Source organism: Pangasianodon hypophthalmus, chromosome 3 (assembly GCF_027358585.1).
Source record: "Pangasianodon hypophthalmus isolate fPanHyp1 chromosome 3, fPanHyp1.pri, whole genome shotgun sequence".
Taxonomy (NCBI): Eukaryota; Metazoa; Chordata; class Actinopteri; order Siluriformes; family Pangasiidae; genus Pangasianodon; species Pangasianodon hypophthalmus.
Window position 1 is genome coordinate 9,257,014 of NC_069712.1, and position 13,547 is coordinate 9,270,560.

The 13,547-nt window shown below is 41.8% G+C and overlaps 2 protein-coding genes across 2 annotated transcripts; both read left to right on the forward strand.

The window, feature by feature from the left end:
- The first annotated feature begins 1,634 nt into the window (after positions 1-1,634).
- si:ch73-109d9.2 (uncharacterized protein LOC565042 homolog) lies at positions 1,635-7,241 on the forward strand. The gene is made up of 4 exons (XM_026935011.3): positions 1,635-2,383; positions 3,384-3,520; positions 3,678-3,783; positions 4,440-7,241. Exons 1-4 carry the CDS (start codon positions 2,125-2,127, stop codon positions 5,567-5,569), a joined length of 1,632 nt encoding a protein of 543 aa, XP_026790812.1. The 5' UTR covers positions 1,635-2,124; the 3' UTR covers positions 5,570-7,241.
- A 177-nt stretch (positions 7,242-7,418) lies between these two features.
- On the forward strand, positions 7,419-13,492 carry si:ch73-109d9.3 (zinc finger protein 235). Its single transcript, XM_026935034.3, has 3 exons — positions 7,419-10,179; positions 10,967-11,091; positions 12,122-13,492. Exons 1-3 carry the CDS (start codon positions 9,879-9,881, stop codon positions 13,223-13,225), a joined length of 1,530 nt encoding a protein of 509 aa, XP_026790835.3. The 5' UTR covers positions 7,419-9,878; the 3' UTR covers positions 13,226-13,492.
- Positions 13,493-13,547: the final 55 nt, after the last annotated feature.

Below are 13,547 nucleotides of genomic sequence, written 5' to 3' on the forward strand. Positions count from 1 at the left end.
CAGAAAAGTGGGGTTTTTCATTAATGTAATGTGTAATGTCCATGGAGGCGGATAAGAGACCATGGTGGATCCTAGGTATTGTTGATGAGGCCAGTTGCGGATGGAAAGAAACTGATTTTGTGGCATGAGGTTTTAGGCTTGAGGGGAGGAGTTATGGACTCGATAACGGAGGTGTAGAAGATTGTCTTTGGTAGGTTGAACTTCTATAGATATAATTATGTAATTTAATTGGTGGTGGTGGGGGGGGTGTCAGATTAACAGGGATCAATAACCAAATGTGTGGAAACAACACATTTGGAGCTTTGTTTGTTTTGACAAACTATTATTCTATAGTAACAGCTAATTCCATGGTAACTTGCCCTTACACCTCATTCAGAACTTGTCTCCTTGCACATTAATGACTAATTACTACATGCACCTTCTATATTTGCACTGAGCTGGTCTTTACTTTCTCTACCAGATATATATACACCTCATATCTCTGTACAATGCACCTTACATATTTGTACACCTTGTCATTTGCACTGAGTACATATATGTACATGTGCAAGGTATGAGGTATGAATAGCAATACGTCTATACATGTATGTGTGTATATACATATATATATATATATATATATATATATATATATATATATATATATATATATATATATATATAGACATATTGCTATTTGCACTTCTGGTTAGATCCTAAACTGAATTTCATTGGCTCTGTACTCACACTCTGCACAATGACAATAGTTGAGTCTAATCTAATCTAATCTAATTCACAGGGACTTGTATGGTTCATGCACTACATAATCTAAGATGAAAATGTGTTGTTATTTAACAAGGAAAAACATCCATCCATTTGTACCACTTATCCTGCACAGGGTTGATGGTAGCCTGGAGACTATCCCAGGGGACCTGGGGCACAAGTTGAGGGACACCTTGGACAGGGTGCCAGCCCATCACAGGGCACAATCATGTACACACTTACACACAATTTAGAAATGCCAATCAGCCTACAATGCATGTCTTTGGACTGGGGAGGAAGCCAGTATACCTGGAGGAAGCCCCCAAAGCATGGGAAGAGCATGCAAGCTCCATGTACACAGGGTGGAGGCAGGAATCAACCCCCAAGGCTGGAGGTGCAAGGCAAATGTGCTAACAGCTAAGCCACCGTGCCCCCAGAGAACCATTTTCTGTGTGCAGATGTTTATTTAACATTAAGGGAAGGAGTCTCCTGTGTCAGGAGAATCTTCAGGTTTATGGCTTCTCAGTTACCTGACATGCTGGAGGTTTTTTTTGTCTTCCAGAGAGAGGCTAGTAAGGGAACGACTGTTTATAACTGCTATAATGTAAGCTATAACTAACTATCTTGTCTCCCGGATGTTCCACAACATTAAATGTACCTATAAACATTTAAAAGTGTGATGTGTTCATTAATAAATTCCACTTGGTGTCTGGCTGTTCCACACCACATCTTCAGTTCTTCAAGCTTAAGCCATAGCAAAAGTGTTAGTATTAACCATGCCTTTTAAAATTTAACTATGTTTGGAGGTTTAATATGGATTAGACCACTGATATTAGTTGACTTGGAATAGGGCCCTAGGTAGTACACATGCTTGTGTTGAATGTGAACACACCCCGAACATTTCGGTGTTACACTATTTCAGTCCCCCGTTCACACAGCCTAGCGTCGCAAACACTGCATTAGCATTATTTTTCTTTCTTCTCGCTGCATTTCGAGATCTCTTTCTGTTTATTTGTGCACTATAACATAGAGAAAGGGCTGTAGAAATGATTTATTATTTATAAATTTACCTATTCAGGCAGTCAATATATTGTAGGGCATATTATTTTGGCTAGCTATCTGGTTTCTCGATGTTAAGGTTAGCTAAGCTAGCTACATATGCTACTAGCAGCTGCTGCTTAATAACGTGTAATAAGATTAGCGAAATTAGAAACATTTCGGAAACAAAACTTGAATACATATGAACGAGGCAAAATTTCAGACCCAGGAGTTTTAACCTGCTATTCAGGTGTATGCTTGAGGGATAAAACGTAAAGAACCAGGAGCACGGCGTTGTCTTGTTTAGCTATCTACTTCAGCTCCAGCTACTCATTCACCCCGAAGATGTCTGAAATCATCCTGACGTTTCAGACCCAGCTGTCTGGAGTCATGGAGACAGTCTTTAAGGCTGCTATATTTGAGATCACCAGGCTGGTGGAGGACAGTTTCCTCGAGGAAGTGTCCCGGAGCCGTGAGCAGGTGGAGTCTCTGAAGAAGAAACTGCAGTGGTCTGAGAGCAAAGGCAGGAGAAGATGTGCTGAGTGTGGCAACACCAAAGTGGCCAGTGAAGAAAGACGAGAGAAATCCTCTCCAGCACAACCAGGTACATCTACATATCTTCAGGGAGCAGTAGTTAGATCATGGTTATGGTTCTGCTCTAGTGATCTGAAGGTGGATAAATCCACATTGAACACATCTCTATTGAAATGTTTAGTGATGTGCTCAGTGATTCTGGTGCTACTTTGGTAGTTGGTGCTGTTTTTGCATTATTCCTGTGAGAAGTTAGTGGTTGTGGATCCACAGCCCATCCCAGGAATACTGAGAGTGAGCTGGGAATACACCCTGTGCACACTGGAACAAAATGTTGTACCATGGTGATTGAGATGTCGATGAGACCTAGGGACAGTTTAGAGCAGCTAATCCAATCCATGCTTTTGGGATGTGGGAGGAAACTAGAGAAGCTAAAGGGACACAGACACAGAGAGAACATGTGAAACTCCACACAGAGAGTAATCAGAGCTCAGGAACGAACCAGGGATCCTGGAGCTGTGAGACAGCAACGCTACCCACTGCAGCACAGTGGCCATGGCATTTAATAGGAGAAAAATTTCAACAATTACAAACATAAGGGATAACGGTCAGGCATCACTGTTAGCTCTAAAAAAGATTAAATAAATAAAAAAAGAGCAAAAGCTTTCTCCAGCAATGTTCAATGTCATTAATGAGAAATCTTTCACAGAGTATGTTGTTGTTGTTCCGCTTTCGGCTGCTCCCGTTAGGGGTCGCCACAGCAGATCATTGGTCGTGTATTTGATTTGGCACAGTTTGTACGCCGGATGCCCTTCCTGACACAACCCTCCCCAGTTTTATCCAGGCTTGGGACTGGCACTGAGAGTTGCTGGCTGGGAATCGACCCCGGGCCGCAGAAGTGAGAGCGCTGTGGCTTAGTCACTAGTCCTCCAGGGACCAATATAACAGCATATTTGCCTATCAGAAATAATTACAAGTTACTTATCCATAGAACTCTAACCCCTTTTTTGTCTTCATGACCAGATTTACTATGATTGTTGTGAACTCTTTGCATTTCAACCATTGTCCCTTAGGTGTGGAAAACGCTCGGATTCTTAAACAGGAGAGAAGCGCGGAGGAGAGCTGGAGAAGCTGTGGAGTTGAGAAGGCAGTTGAACTTTCTGGAATGGTGGAAACAGAACCCGTATCCAGTCCGCTTAACGCCGCAGAGGTGAGCAGTGTACCTGATTGTTCATTTGGGCCAAACGTTAACTGAGAGTCAGCTTTTGTGTATATTTTTAAAATATATGTTTGTAGTCATGGTTCTGGGCGATTTTTTTTTTTACATTTTTATGTTGTGGCGCTCTCTGTGTTTGTGCTCTGTACAGCATGCGGTTCAAGAGGAAGGAAAGCTGGACTGCATGCTTAAATCTGAGTCTGTTCAGACTGCCACTGCTACTGAGCTACAAGATGAGTGGAAACTGAGTACTGAAGGTATAGATTAAGATATGCTTTACCTTATCCAAGAAAAATATTGTGTGAAAATTCCTAGAACTTACTAACTACATGCCTTTCCTAATGGTTTCGCTGTAGTTACTGAACAATTCATAATAGTTACTGAATAATTCATAGTAGGTACTGAATAATTTGTAGTGGTCACTGAATAATGTGCTCTAAAACGAATAATAAGATGGAAGAATTAGGGGTTAACATAAATGAAAGTTTAGCTGTGACAATAAATAACTCCTGCTCTAATAGCAGTGGGAGTGACGTGTTTCTGAAAAATTCAGTACTGATCAGTGCTCAGGACTTTTGTGTGTATTATTATAAACACTACCTTCTTAACAGAGGTTATGTTGTCTGAGTATACATAGAGCAATGCTGTTTGCTGGTTAAATGCTTACAATATTAAATATTTTATCATTAAACATAAACTTTTCTTTCTTGGTGGTCATGCATTCAAATGATTCATGATATTCAACGATAGCAATCATACACATGCAGTGATTGTTGACTGTCTCATTGGGCCACTATAATTTCAGCACTTCTGGGGCCTCATCGATGAAGAACCTCAATATTTTCACCATGTTCATTGTAGATATGTATACTCATTTATTTTTATGTGTGGTTTTTTTTTTTTTCCCCCCCAGTAACAGAAGGCTCTGACAACTCTGCTCATAGTAAGACTTACAGTGAGCAGGAGCTGCAGCAGATTCAGAATGACTGGAGCTCTGGGTTGGACCAAGCCACCGAGCCTGAGCAAGACATGGACCATATCCAGGGTCTGCTCTATAGAACTCGCTACAACATGGAGGACTTGGGAAGCTATAGCAACCAGGAGCTGGATATGGGAGGGATGAATGGCCTAACAGACCCTCCTCAGAGAGCTGGAGAGGTTTTGGGTTTCGGGGTGCTGGCGGGTTCTTTGCAGACTGACCTGGGTACATCTGAGGAATGCAGAAGACAGCTCAAAAATAAACGAGCAAACAAAGGCTCGTCGTCGTTACACAACACTTCAGATACAGGCGACATGGACTGTTTGCTTATTAATGAGGAGGGCTACTTGCAGGATGTAAGTGGTCTCTCTCAGGCTCCAGGTTCACATGCCGGAGACTCACAAGGACACCCGATATACAATAGAGATACAGTTAATGATGGTACTGATTGCTTTTACAGTGGAGATGCATTCAGCCAGCAACTAGAGCTGAATAATGGATCTGCAGTAATGTTGGGAGACAGAGAGGACAGAGATTATGCTTGCTCTCAGTGTATGATCAGTTTCCCAGACCAGGTTTCCCTTAAAGCGCACTTGAATGGTCACCGTCATCGCAACATCACCACTTCCTACGTCTGCAACCAGTGTGGGAAGAAGTTCCCTCAAGCCTGCAACCTGAAGGTCCACCAACGCGTGCACCAGAGGGAGGGTCTGCACCTGTGCAGCCACTGCGGGAAAGGCTACACGTCCTTCAGTGACCTGCGGAGACACCGTTGCAGCCAGGCTGGAGACAAACCCTACAGCTGCTCGCTGTGTGGGAACAAGTTCAGCCGCCTGTGGAACCTCAAGCTGCACCGGCGCATCCACACGCAGGAGAAACCGCACCGGTGCAGCATGTGTGACAAGAGCTTCACCCGGGCGGACATCCTGAAGGTCCACCAGCGCACCCACACCGGAGAGAGACCGTACTCCTGCAGGGTCTGTGGACTCACCTTTAAACGCCTCGACCATCTCAGATCACACCAGCGCAAACACGGAGCCAATCTGAATAACCACCAGAACTAGTCGTTTGTAGAATAATGAAGTCTATACAACATTACTTTTATTTTGCAACAAGTGACTAATTTACAGAATTGTAGTACATTTAGTCGAAACACTGCGTCTCAGTGAAGTTTGTAATGGAGGAAGGAGCAGATCAGTGTACTAAAAGAGCAGGTTAGTGTATTAATTGAGCAGACTGTTATAAAGCAGATATGATGCACTATGGATTACACACAGCTCTCCAGTGGTTTCTTTAGATAGTCTTATTTATTACAGTTGCAATTTTCATAATTTTATTTGCTCCAAAAATATTTACTGCAGGTTTCACAGTGTTTTTAAAATTATTGTGGTGTTTTTTTTTTGTGACTCCTAAAGTAATAGTTTCCAGTAGGCTTTTACAGGGCATAGAACAAGACAGCAACAAAATCGTCCCACCATCAACCAGGTTGTGCCTCGGCTGATGTGTGTAGTGAAGCGGGAAGATGTAGCTTGTGCTATAATGACATCATCAAGGTACACAACACTCCTGTGAAGCACATTAAGTTTAATAAACATACACTTCGAATGAAAACGTAAACGAAAAGACATAAAATCATAAAATCTTTTGTCCCAGGCAGCCATTCAACTGATTTGTCCACGCCTGCTATTTTTTAACTGTATAGTAAGATGTGGTATAAAACTCAGTGTTCGCATAGCTTGTCTAGAGCTGTTTCATTTATTGGTGTTGATTCGAACGTTGTACGTAGTGATGTGTTTCTTACATTTCTTACCCTAAAACATACGAAATACCTAAGGAGTTTTCTTTGATTCTTATAAGAAATTCCAAAAGGCTACTATTGTATCTATGATTTTTACAAGTAGATCTAAACACACCGTTTGCCTTTTGGATGTTGGACATCTACTGTAAATCAGTGATTATGTGTAAGCTATGCATATTTGTTCAGCAATATTGTACTCCCAAAGTGTATCGAATCACACAAAAATGGATTGAGGATTAATTTGTAAGTGAAATGTAATCTTTGTAATCTTTGAAAATATTAGCGAGAATCCTAGAAATCAAGCTAAAAGGCAAATCAATTTTCTAACTAGGCTTTGTGAAATATGCTTAAATATTCATAGACAACTCATTCAGCAATGTGAGGACATGAAATTTTTACGCTTGCACTTGTACAAGACAATTTGAGCCTGAAATCGAATTACAGTCCTTTGCCCTGTAGAAGCCTATGAAAGATCGTTTCTTGTGTTATTCAACTTTAGAAGCACAAAATGCCCACTAAAATAATTGTAATTTTCCTTCAATTCCCTCTCGAATATTTTGCCAAGGTAGTTTGTGTCATGGTTTAAGGAAGTGAGTGTTAGTAATTTCTATATGTACTGTTTAATACTGCAGTGCCTCTGTAATTACTTTGTTTTGCAAACTGAGAACTAGTCTCTTATTTAATACTATTTTAATAATGAATGTTTTACTGAGTCATATTTACATACTTAGTTACTTTTATCTGAGATCTATTATTATTTCTATCAAATATATGCAGATTTTTGGTTTGTTAGGATGGCGTTTGTATTGGTCTCCCACGGATGTCTGTGGGGCAGCAACTCACTGGTACATTTTTACAAACTTAAAAAGATATGCCTTTAAGTTATGTGAAGCTGATCGACAGGGAAGTTACTGTGGGGGAAAAGTGTGTGTAAGCACTCTGGACTAAAACTTTTCAAGCGATGTGGAGGAAGCCCACAGACACTAGAGTTGCACAGGGCTCTGATGTTGATGTTCAATATGTGTGTTGAAAAAAGTGAATGTACGAATGAATATTTAAACATAATACACATCTTTAATGATGATTTATCTGAAAATTACAAGTTGATCCATGTTAATGAAAATACAAGCAACTGCATAAGGTGTTGTAATAATGTTATAACTTGCCAGTTTATTAGGTACACCTACCTTGCGACTACATACAGTCTATGGGGCTGTAGCCCATTTGTTACTATACATACCTCACCCCTTTCTACTGCAGATATAATCCAGTACAGATACGCTTAACAGATCATTTTTAAAGAAAGTATGTCAGAAATGTTCACAGAGTAACTGATTGAGATTGGAGCGTACATTTACATGAACAGCGTTTGGCAGACGCCCTTATCTAGAGCGACTTTCAGAAGTGCTTCGTAGTCTCCATCAAAAACACACAATCATGCTAGTTCACTAGGTCAGGGACTAAAAATGACAGAAAGAAAAAACATGTTGGGGAGGTTAATACAGTATGAAAAGAAAACAAACCAGACAAGATATTTAAAAAAATTACAGATTAACAAAGTGCTAATACAAGGGCTTGGTGAAGAGATAAAGTCTTTATTCTTCATTTGAAGACAGCCAGGGGAAGTTCATACTACCACCAGTGTGCCAGGACAGACAAGAGTCTTGATGCAGGTCTTCCTTCTACCTTGAGAGGGATCATGGTATGTAGCCGGGTGTGATGGGTGCCTTAAGGTAGGCATCAGTGGTTTAAATGCTACAGGAAGCCAGTGGAGCGAGCGTAGCAATGGGGGTGGTATGCGAGAACTTGGGGAGGTGGAAAACAAGTGATGCAGCTACATTCTGGATCCATTGCAGGAGATGGATGACGTGTGCATCCGGAATGTGACATAACAAAAATGTCACGCGAATGTGAGAGAGCAGTCAAACATGAAGCTCGCAGAAAAAGAAAAAGACTATGTTCATTAAAATGAGATGCATTTACAGCAATCATTCATTCATCCTTAGTAACTGCCTGGTCACAATGGTTTTAGGCTACTGGTTTGTTTATATTTTCGGAAATCGAACCAGCTAAATTTGTTAGAAAATATTGTGGGCAGATACAAACAAAATTAATAACTGCACGAGCGGGATTAATAAAACATTCCCAGGCATATCTCTAGTTGACACTAATTACAAACTCAAGTGATGTAGCTGAGGATGAGGAACTGTCAGAGCCAGAATTCACACGCCCTGATGGTGGTGCTGCCATTGAGCCCACCACGCCCACTCTGAATTTAAATCCGAATACAGATATGGATATATGGAGCACTAAAAAAGATATAGATAGTGGCATTGCATAACTCTCTCCAATTACTGTCCATCATAAGGCCACTCACACCAGTCTAACATCCAGTACCATTTCAGTTCAGTCTCAGCGTCATTGCTTAACATTGATAAAATTGTGCATACCTTAATATTTACATTTATTTGGAAGATGCTTTTTGCTTATCCTAAGCAACTTACAATTGAGCTGCTCAAATGAAGACTAAGGTTGTTGCTCAAGGGTCCAACAGTGACAGTTTGGCAGTGTTGGGATTTGAGCTCACAACCTTCTGACTGGTAACCCGAAGCCTTGACTGCAGAGCAACAGATGGCCTAGCATCAGTAATTTTATATATGTAAGTGTAACCTCCATCCATCCATTTTCTGTACCGCTTATCCTACACAGGGTCGCAGGGAGCCCGGAGCCTATCCCAGGGGCACTCGGGGCACAAGGCAAGGGACACCCTGGACAGGGTGCCAACCCATCACAGGGCACAATCACACACTACGGACAGTTTGGAAATGCCAATCAGCCAAGACAATGCATGTCTTTGGAACGGACAATTTGGAAATGCCAACAGTGCATGTCTTTGGACTGGGGGAGGAAACCCCAGTGCACTGGGAGCACATAGGGTGGAGGTGGGAATCAAACCCCCAACCCTGGAGGTGGGGGGCAACAGTGCTAACCACAAAGCCACCGTGTAACCTAAAAAATAGTCAGTGTAACCTAAAAAAAAATAAAAAATCCCAAAGTTGCCACTTAATGTATAGTAATATTTAGTATTTCCTGCAACGCGGTTCGCATCAGTAATGTCCACGCGGGCCACTGTACAATGCGTGACGTCACGGAGGATAACAAGGTTTCCTTTTCACACCGTTGCATCCAGGCATGTGTGTTAGCTAATTAGTCCGCGTAAATTCAACCGCATTTCTGGTTCTGTGAGCTTTATCTGTAAAAGCCCACGCAGAATCGACGCTGTTGTTCAGGAAGCGTGCGTAGCTTAGCCTAGCAGCACAGCACAGTTAGCATGAGCACTGAGTTAGCTGGGAAAGCTAGTTATGCTAGGAGCTGATGAAACACGCAAGGTGTCAAAGCGAAAGATCTCAGCAGAGGATGCAGTGATCAACAGTGTGAGATCCAGTCCATCAGATCAGATCAGTAAGAGCAGTCACTGAGTAATACGAGGAGTGTGTGTGTGGTGTGTGTGTGTGTGGTGCATCCTGCCTCGTGTTGGCGGTTGGGATTGAGTCTTGCTGGGTTGGTGGAGGTGTATGGGACGCAGCAGGATGTCGGATTCTCTCCTCCTGACGTTTCAGAGCCAGCTCTCCGGGTTGATGGAGACCATCCTGAGATCAGCTATATGTGAGATCACCAGGCTGGTGGAGGGAAGCTTCTTAGAGGAGATCGGTCGCGGGAAACAAGAGGCAGAAGTTTTGAGACGAAGATTACAAATCCTGGAAACTAAACTGGGCGAGAGAGAAAGAGTTAAGAGAGTAAGGTGTACAGACTGCGGCAGAACTGGACTCTCGAAGAAGGACACGGGTGGGAGAGAGCCCAGGAGGCAAAGTGAAGGTCAGTCAACCACCTGATCTGCATGTTTTCTACAGTTATTATACAGTAGATGTGTTGAATTCTTGAATCTGATTGGTCACAAGGTGTTGATTAATTTTCTATAACAGCATCTCTTACAGTAGTTCTGGCTGATCACAGATTTATGTTACTGCACTCGTTCTTACTTCGGTAGCTAATTCACTGGAACTTGTATGTTGATAATCTACATATTCTAATTTGAATAATAAGCAGATTAAAAACTTATTTAGCAAAGCAAAATATAATCACCTACATGGTGTAGATGAAGTTTTCTGTAAGGAGATGTTTATTTAACATTTATGGAAGGAGTCTCCAGTGTCAGGAGCTTTCCAGTTTCTTGTTAACATGATGACCTGCATGTTTTTGGGTTTTTTTCCCCTGTCTTATTATCTTTAAGAGAGGCTGGTGAGGGAACGCACTTTGTTGTTTATAGCTGCTATGACATTAAGAGATAACAGGAACTGACTTAACAAAATTGAATGTAACTATAGACTGTTTAAAATCACAACATGTTCATTAATAAATTTAAATTTGTCATCTTTGGCAAATTGCTGTGGTATTAGAAAGGAATACAACACTTCAGGAAGGCTGTAATAGGAAAATAATCAATGTCTGCTTCACGTCAGGCTGCGTTACATCACCCAGCCGTGGATTATTTTCCTATAACCACACATCTTGTTGTGTTTTGTTCCTCACATATGACACCGTTAGTAATTATTCTACTTGTCGAATGTACAGCTGAGTGATGTACAGCTCTGTGTTGTCGCAGGTGCGGAGTTGATTTGTGTTACAAAGCAGGAGGGTGTGTCTGAAGCAGGCAGGAGAATCTGTGAGAAGGGAAGCGTAACACCAGGTCAAGAAGCAACGTCGACCATCCCTGACCCTGAGCTTAAGGTGGGGGTGACTCTACTATAGAGTAACTGTACACGTTGCTACTTCCATTATTGCTGGTCGTATTAATAATCACTGACATAACAGGTCATAATAAGGAGTGATATGTGATACTGCAGTGATTATATACTGCAATATACAGTAGAAATCTGATATTGGTGCTGATAATCGTATGACAAAACATAATTCTAGGTGACCCGTGTCTCTTGTGCCACAAATTAAAGATGTGTAGATTACTTTTTATAATGTATACATACAAACTTACCAGGTAAAATACGAAAACATTTTTTCAAAGTTCCAAAAAACCACCTTAACATCTTTGAGACAACAGATCAAAACTGTATACAGTATTTTATGCATATTAATAATTTTCTTTGCAAGAAGTACATGTCATTGATCCTTTTGTATACTACTTTAAGCAATACAGTTAATAAGTCCTAATGAAAATCCAAATCATTTAATACTTGCCCTAAACTGTTGTAATGTTGTCATTTAATATCATCCTCTCTTAAAATGTGAAGCCGTCAGCAGATATTGTGATATTGCAAAACATGCAGCAGTGGGTTAGATGGAAGAGATAAACAGAGTTTCCAAAACAAAACAGAAATTCATTCACACTTTTATTGAAATGTTTTTTAAAAAATATATCAATTTTATTAGGTGGGCTGTTATTATGAAAGACCTATATCATATACTATTGGATACTTTATTCATTTTTTTAATGCAAAAACTGTGTCTCCTCTTTGACCTTTTAAAAAATGTGTTTGTAAGGATGTTATAATCATTGACACAAGGCGGATATTATGAGTACACACGCCACCAAGCTTCACATAACTTGGAATATGTACTACAGGTTTTTTAAGTTTCCATAGCTTGATCATTTAATGTTTGTGCTGCTGCAGTGTTGTGTCATATAATATTCTCTTAGAAAATGTAAAGTTGTCAGCAGATTTTGTAATATACTGAATATGATAATGGGTCATACAGTTGTAACAGTGTGAATTTGAAAGACAGCATCTCTCTTGTTTTTCAGACTCAAGTGGATGGAGTGAAAGTTGGCGGGGCGGTGAAAGAGGAGGTCGCAGAGGCCTCAGGCTTGCAGAGCTACTCAACAGCACACTGTCACACCACAGCAGATCACAGAGTATCCCAGAGTCACAATGCAGGGGAAACATCAGGCATCCACACATCTCAGCCTGAGCACTGGATCCCGCAGAGAGACAAGTTACCCAGCACCAGTGCTGGGAATCAAGATTCAGTGAAACAGAGAGCACAATCAAAAAAGCCAGACTCAAAACCAGAGCACCTAGTGCATACATCTCATTCGCAGTCCGAGCTTACGGGGCCTGCGCCATCTTCAGTGTCCCCCACTGTGAACCAGCAGGCAGGCACTCCAGAATCAGTGGCCATTAAACAGGAAGTCGTAGTGGTGCTTCCTCCGGAATGGGAAGAGTTGGACAGGACGAGGGCAGGGACCACGTCCACAGCAAGCAGGGTAAGTCAGGTACGGGAAGAGCTCCAGCACAGAGATCCTCTCCCCACAGGAACCTCTGAGGAAAGGCGTGTGGTCTATCCAGGACCTTGTGGTAAGGAAAGCCTGTCGTCTCAGGTCACGCAGCAACTCAGGATGCTGGTTAAAAAACAGACCAAACCCACTCAACATGCCAATGTGTTGGCATCAAGTTCTACCACTGTGAACGTGTCTAGGGGACATTCGCTCCACAAGAGTCCTCCTCTGCCAAAACCCTCTCAGGCACTTCCACAACTCCAGCGCACTTACACAGACGAGAGAGCCTTCAGTGCCTTGCAGTCTGGAAGAAATGTGCCACAGGCGGTCGGCATTAGGACTCATGGCCACGTTGGGCACCATGTGGTGCGGACACCGCACATCTGCTCACAGTGTGGTAAGGGCTTCTCGCATCTCTGCCACTTGAGAGCTCACCAACAGATCCACACAGGAGAGAGGCAGTTCTGCTGCGGACTGTGTGGCCGCAGCTTCACCAAACTCAGCAACCTGAAGGCACATCGCAGGGTCCACACGGGAGAAAGACCCTACATCTGCATGGACTGTGGAAAACGGTTCACACAGAAATGTAACTTAAAAAGACACCAGAGGATTCACTCCGCTCACCTATGACAACTGGGTTAGAGAATATCATCAGCCTGACTGCTAGCTAAAGCGTAAAGAGGTTTTGTGTTTACAATGTGTAACTATTCTATTGTGCAGCTGTCTCTTGTTTTGTATATGGGTGTGTGGATAACTTCTCCATCTCTTTTCCAGATACAGTATGTAAGCAATATTGTGCTCAAGACCATGCATAGTGTAGTCTTTTTCCGTAGTCATATAATGTCATGAAGTGGCACCACTATGAATTATGAATAAAGGACCTCTTTTCATAGTTTATTTATCTTTTTGCGAGTTTTGAGATTCAGTATTAGAAACCAGGAACTACAGCAAG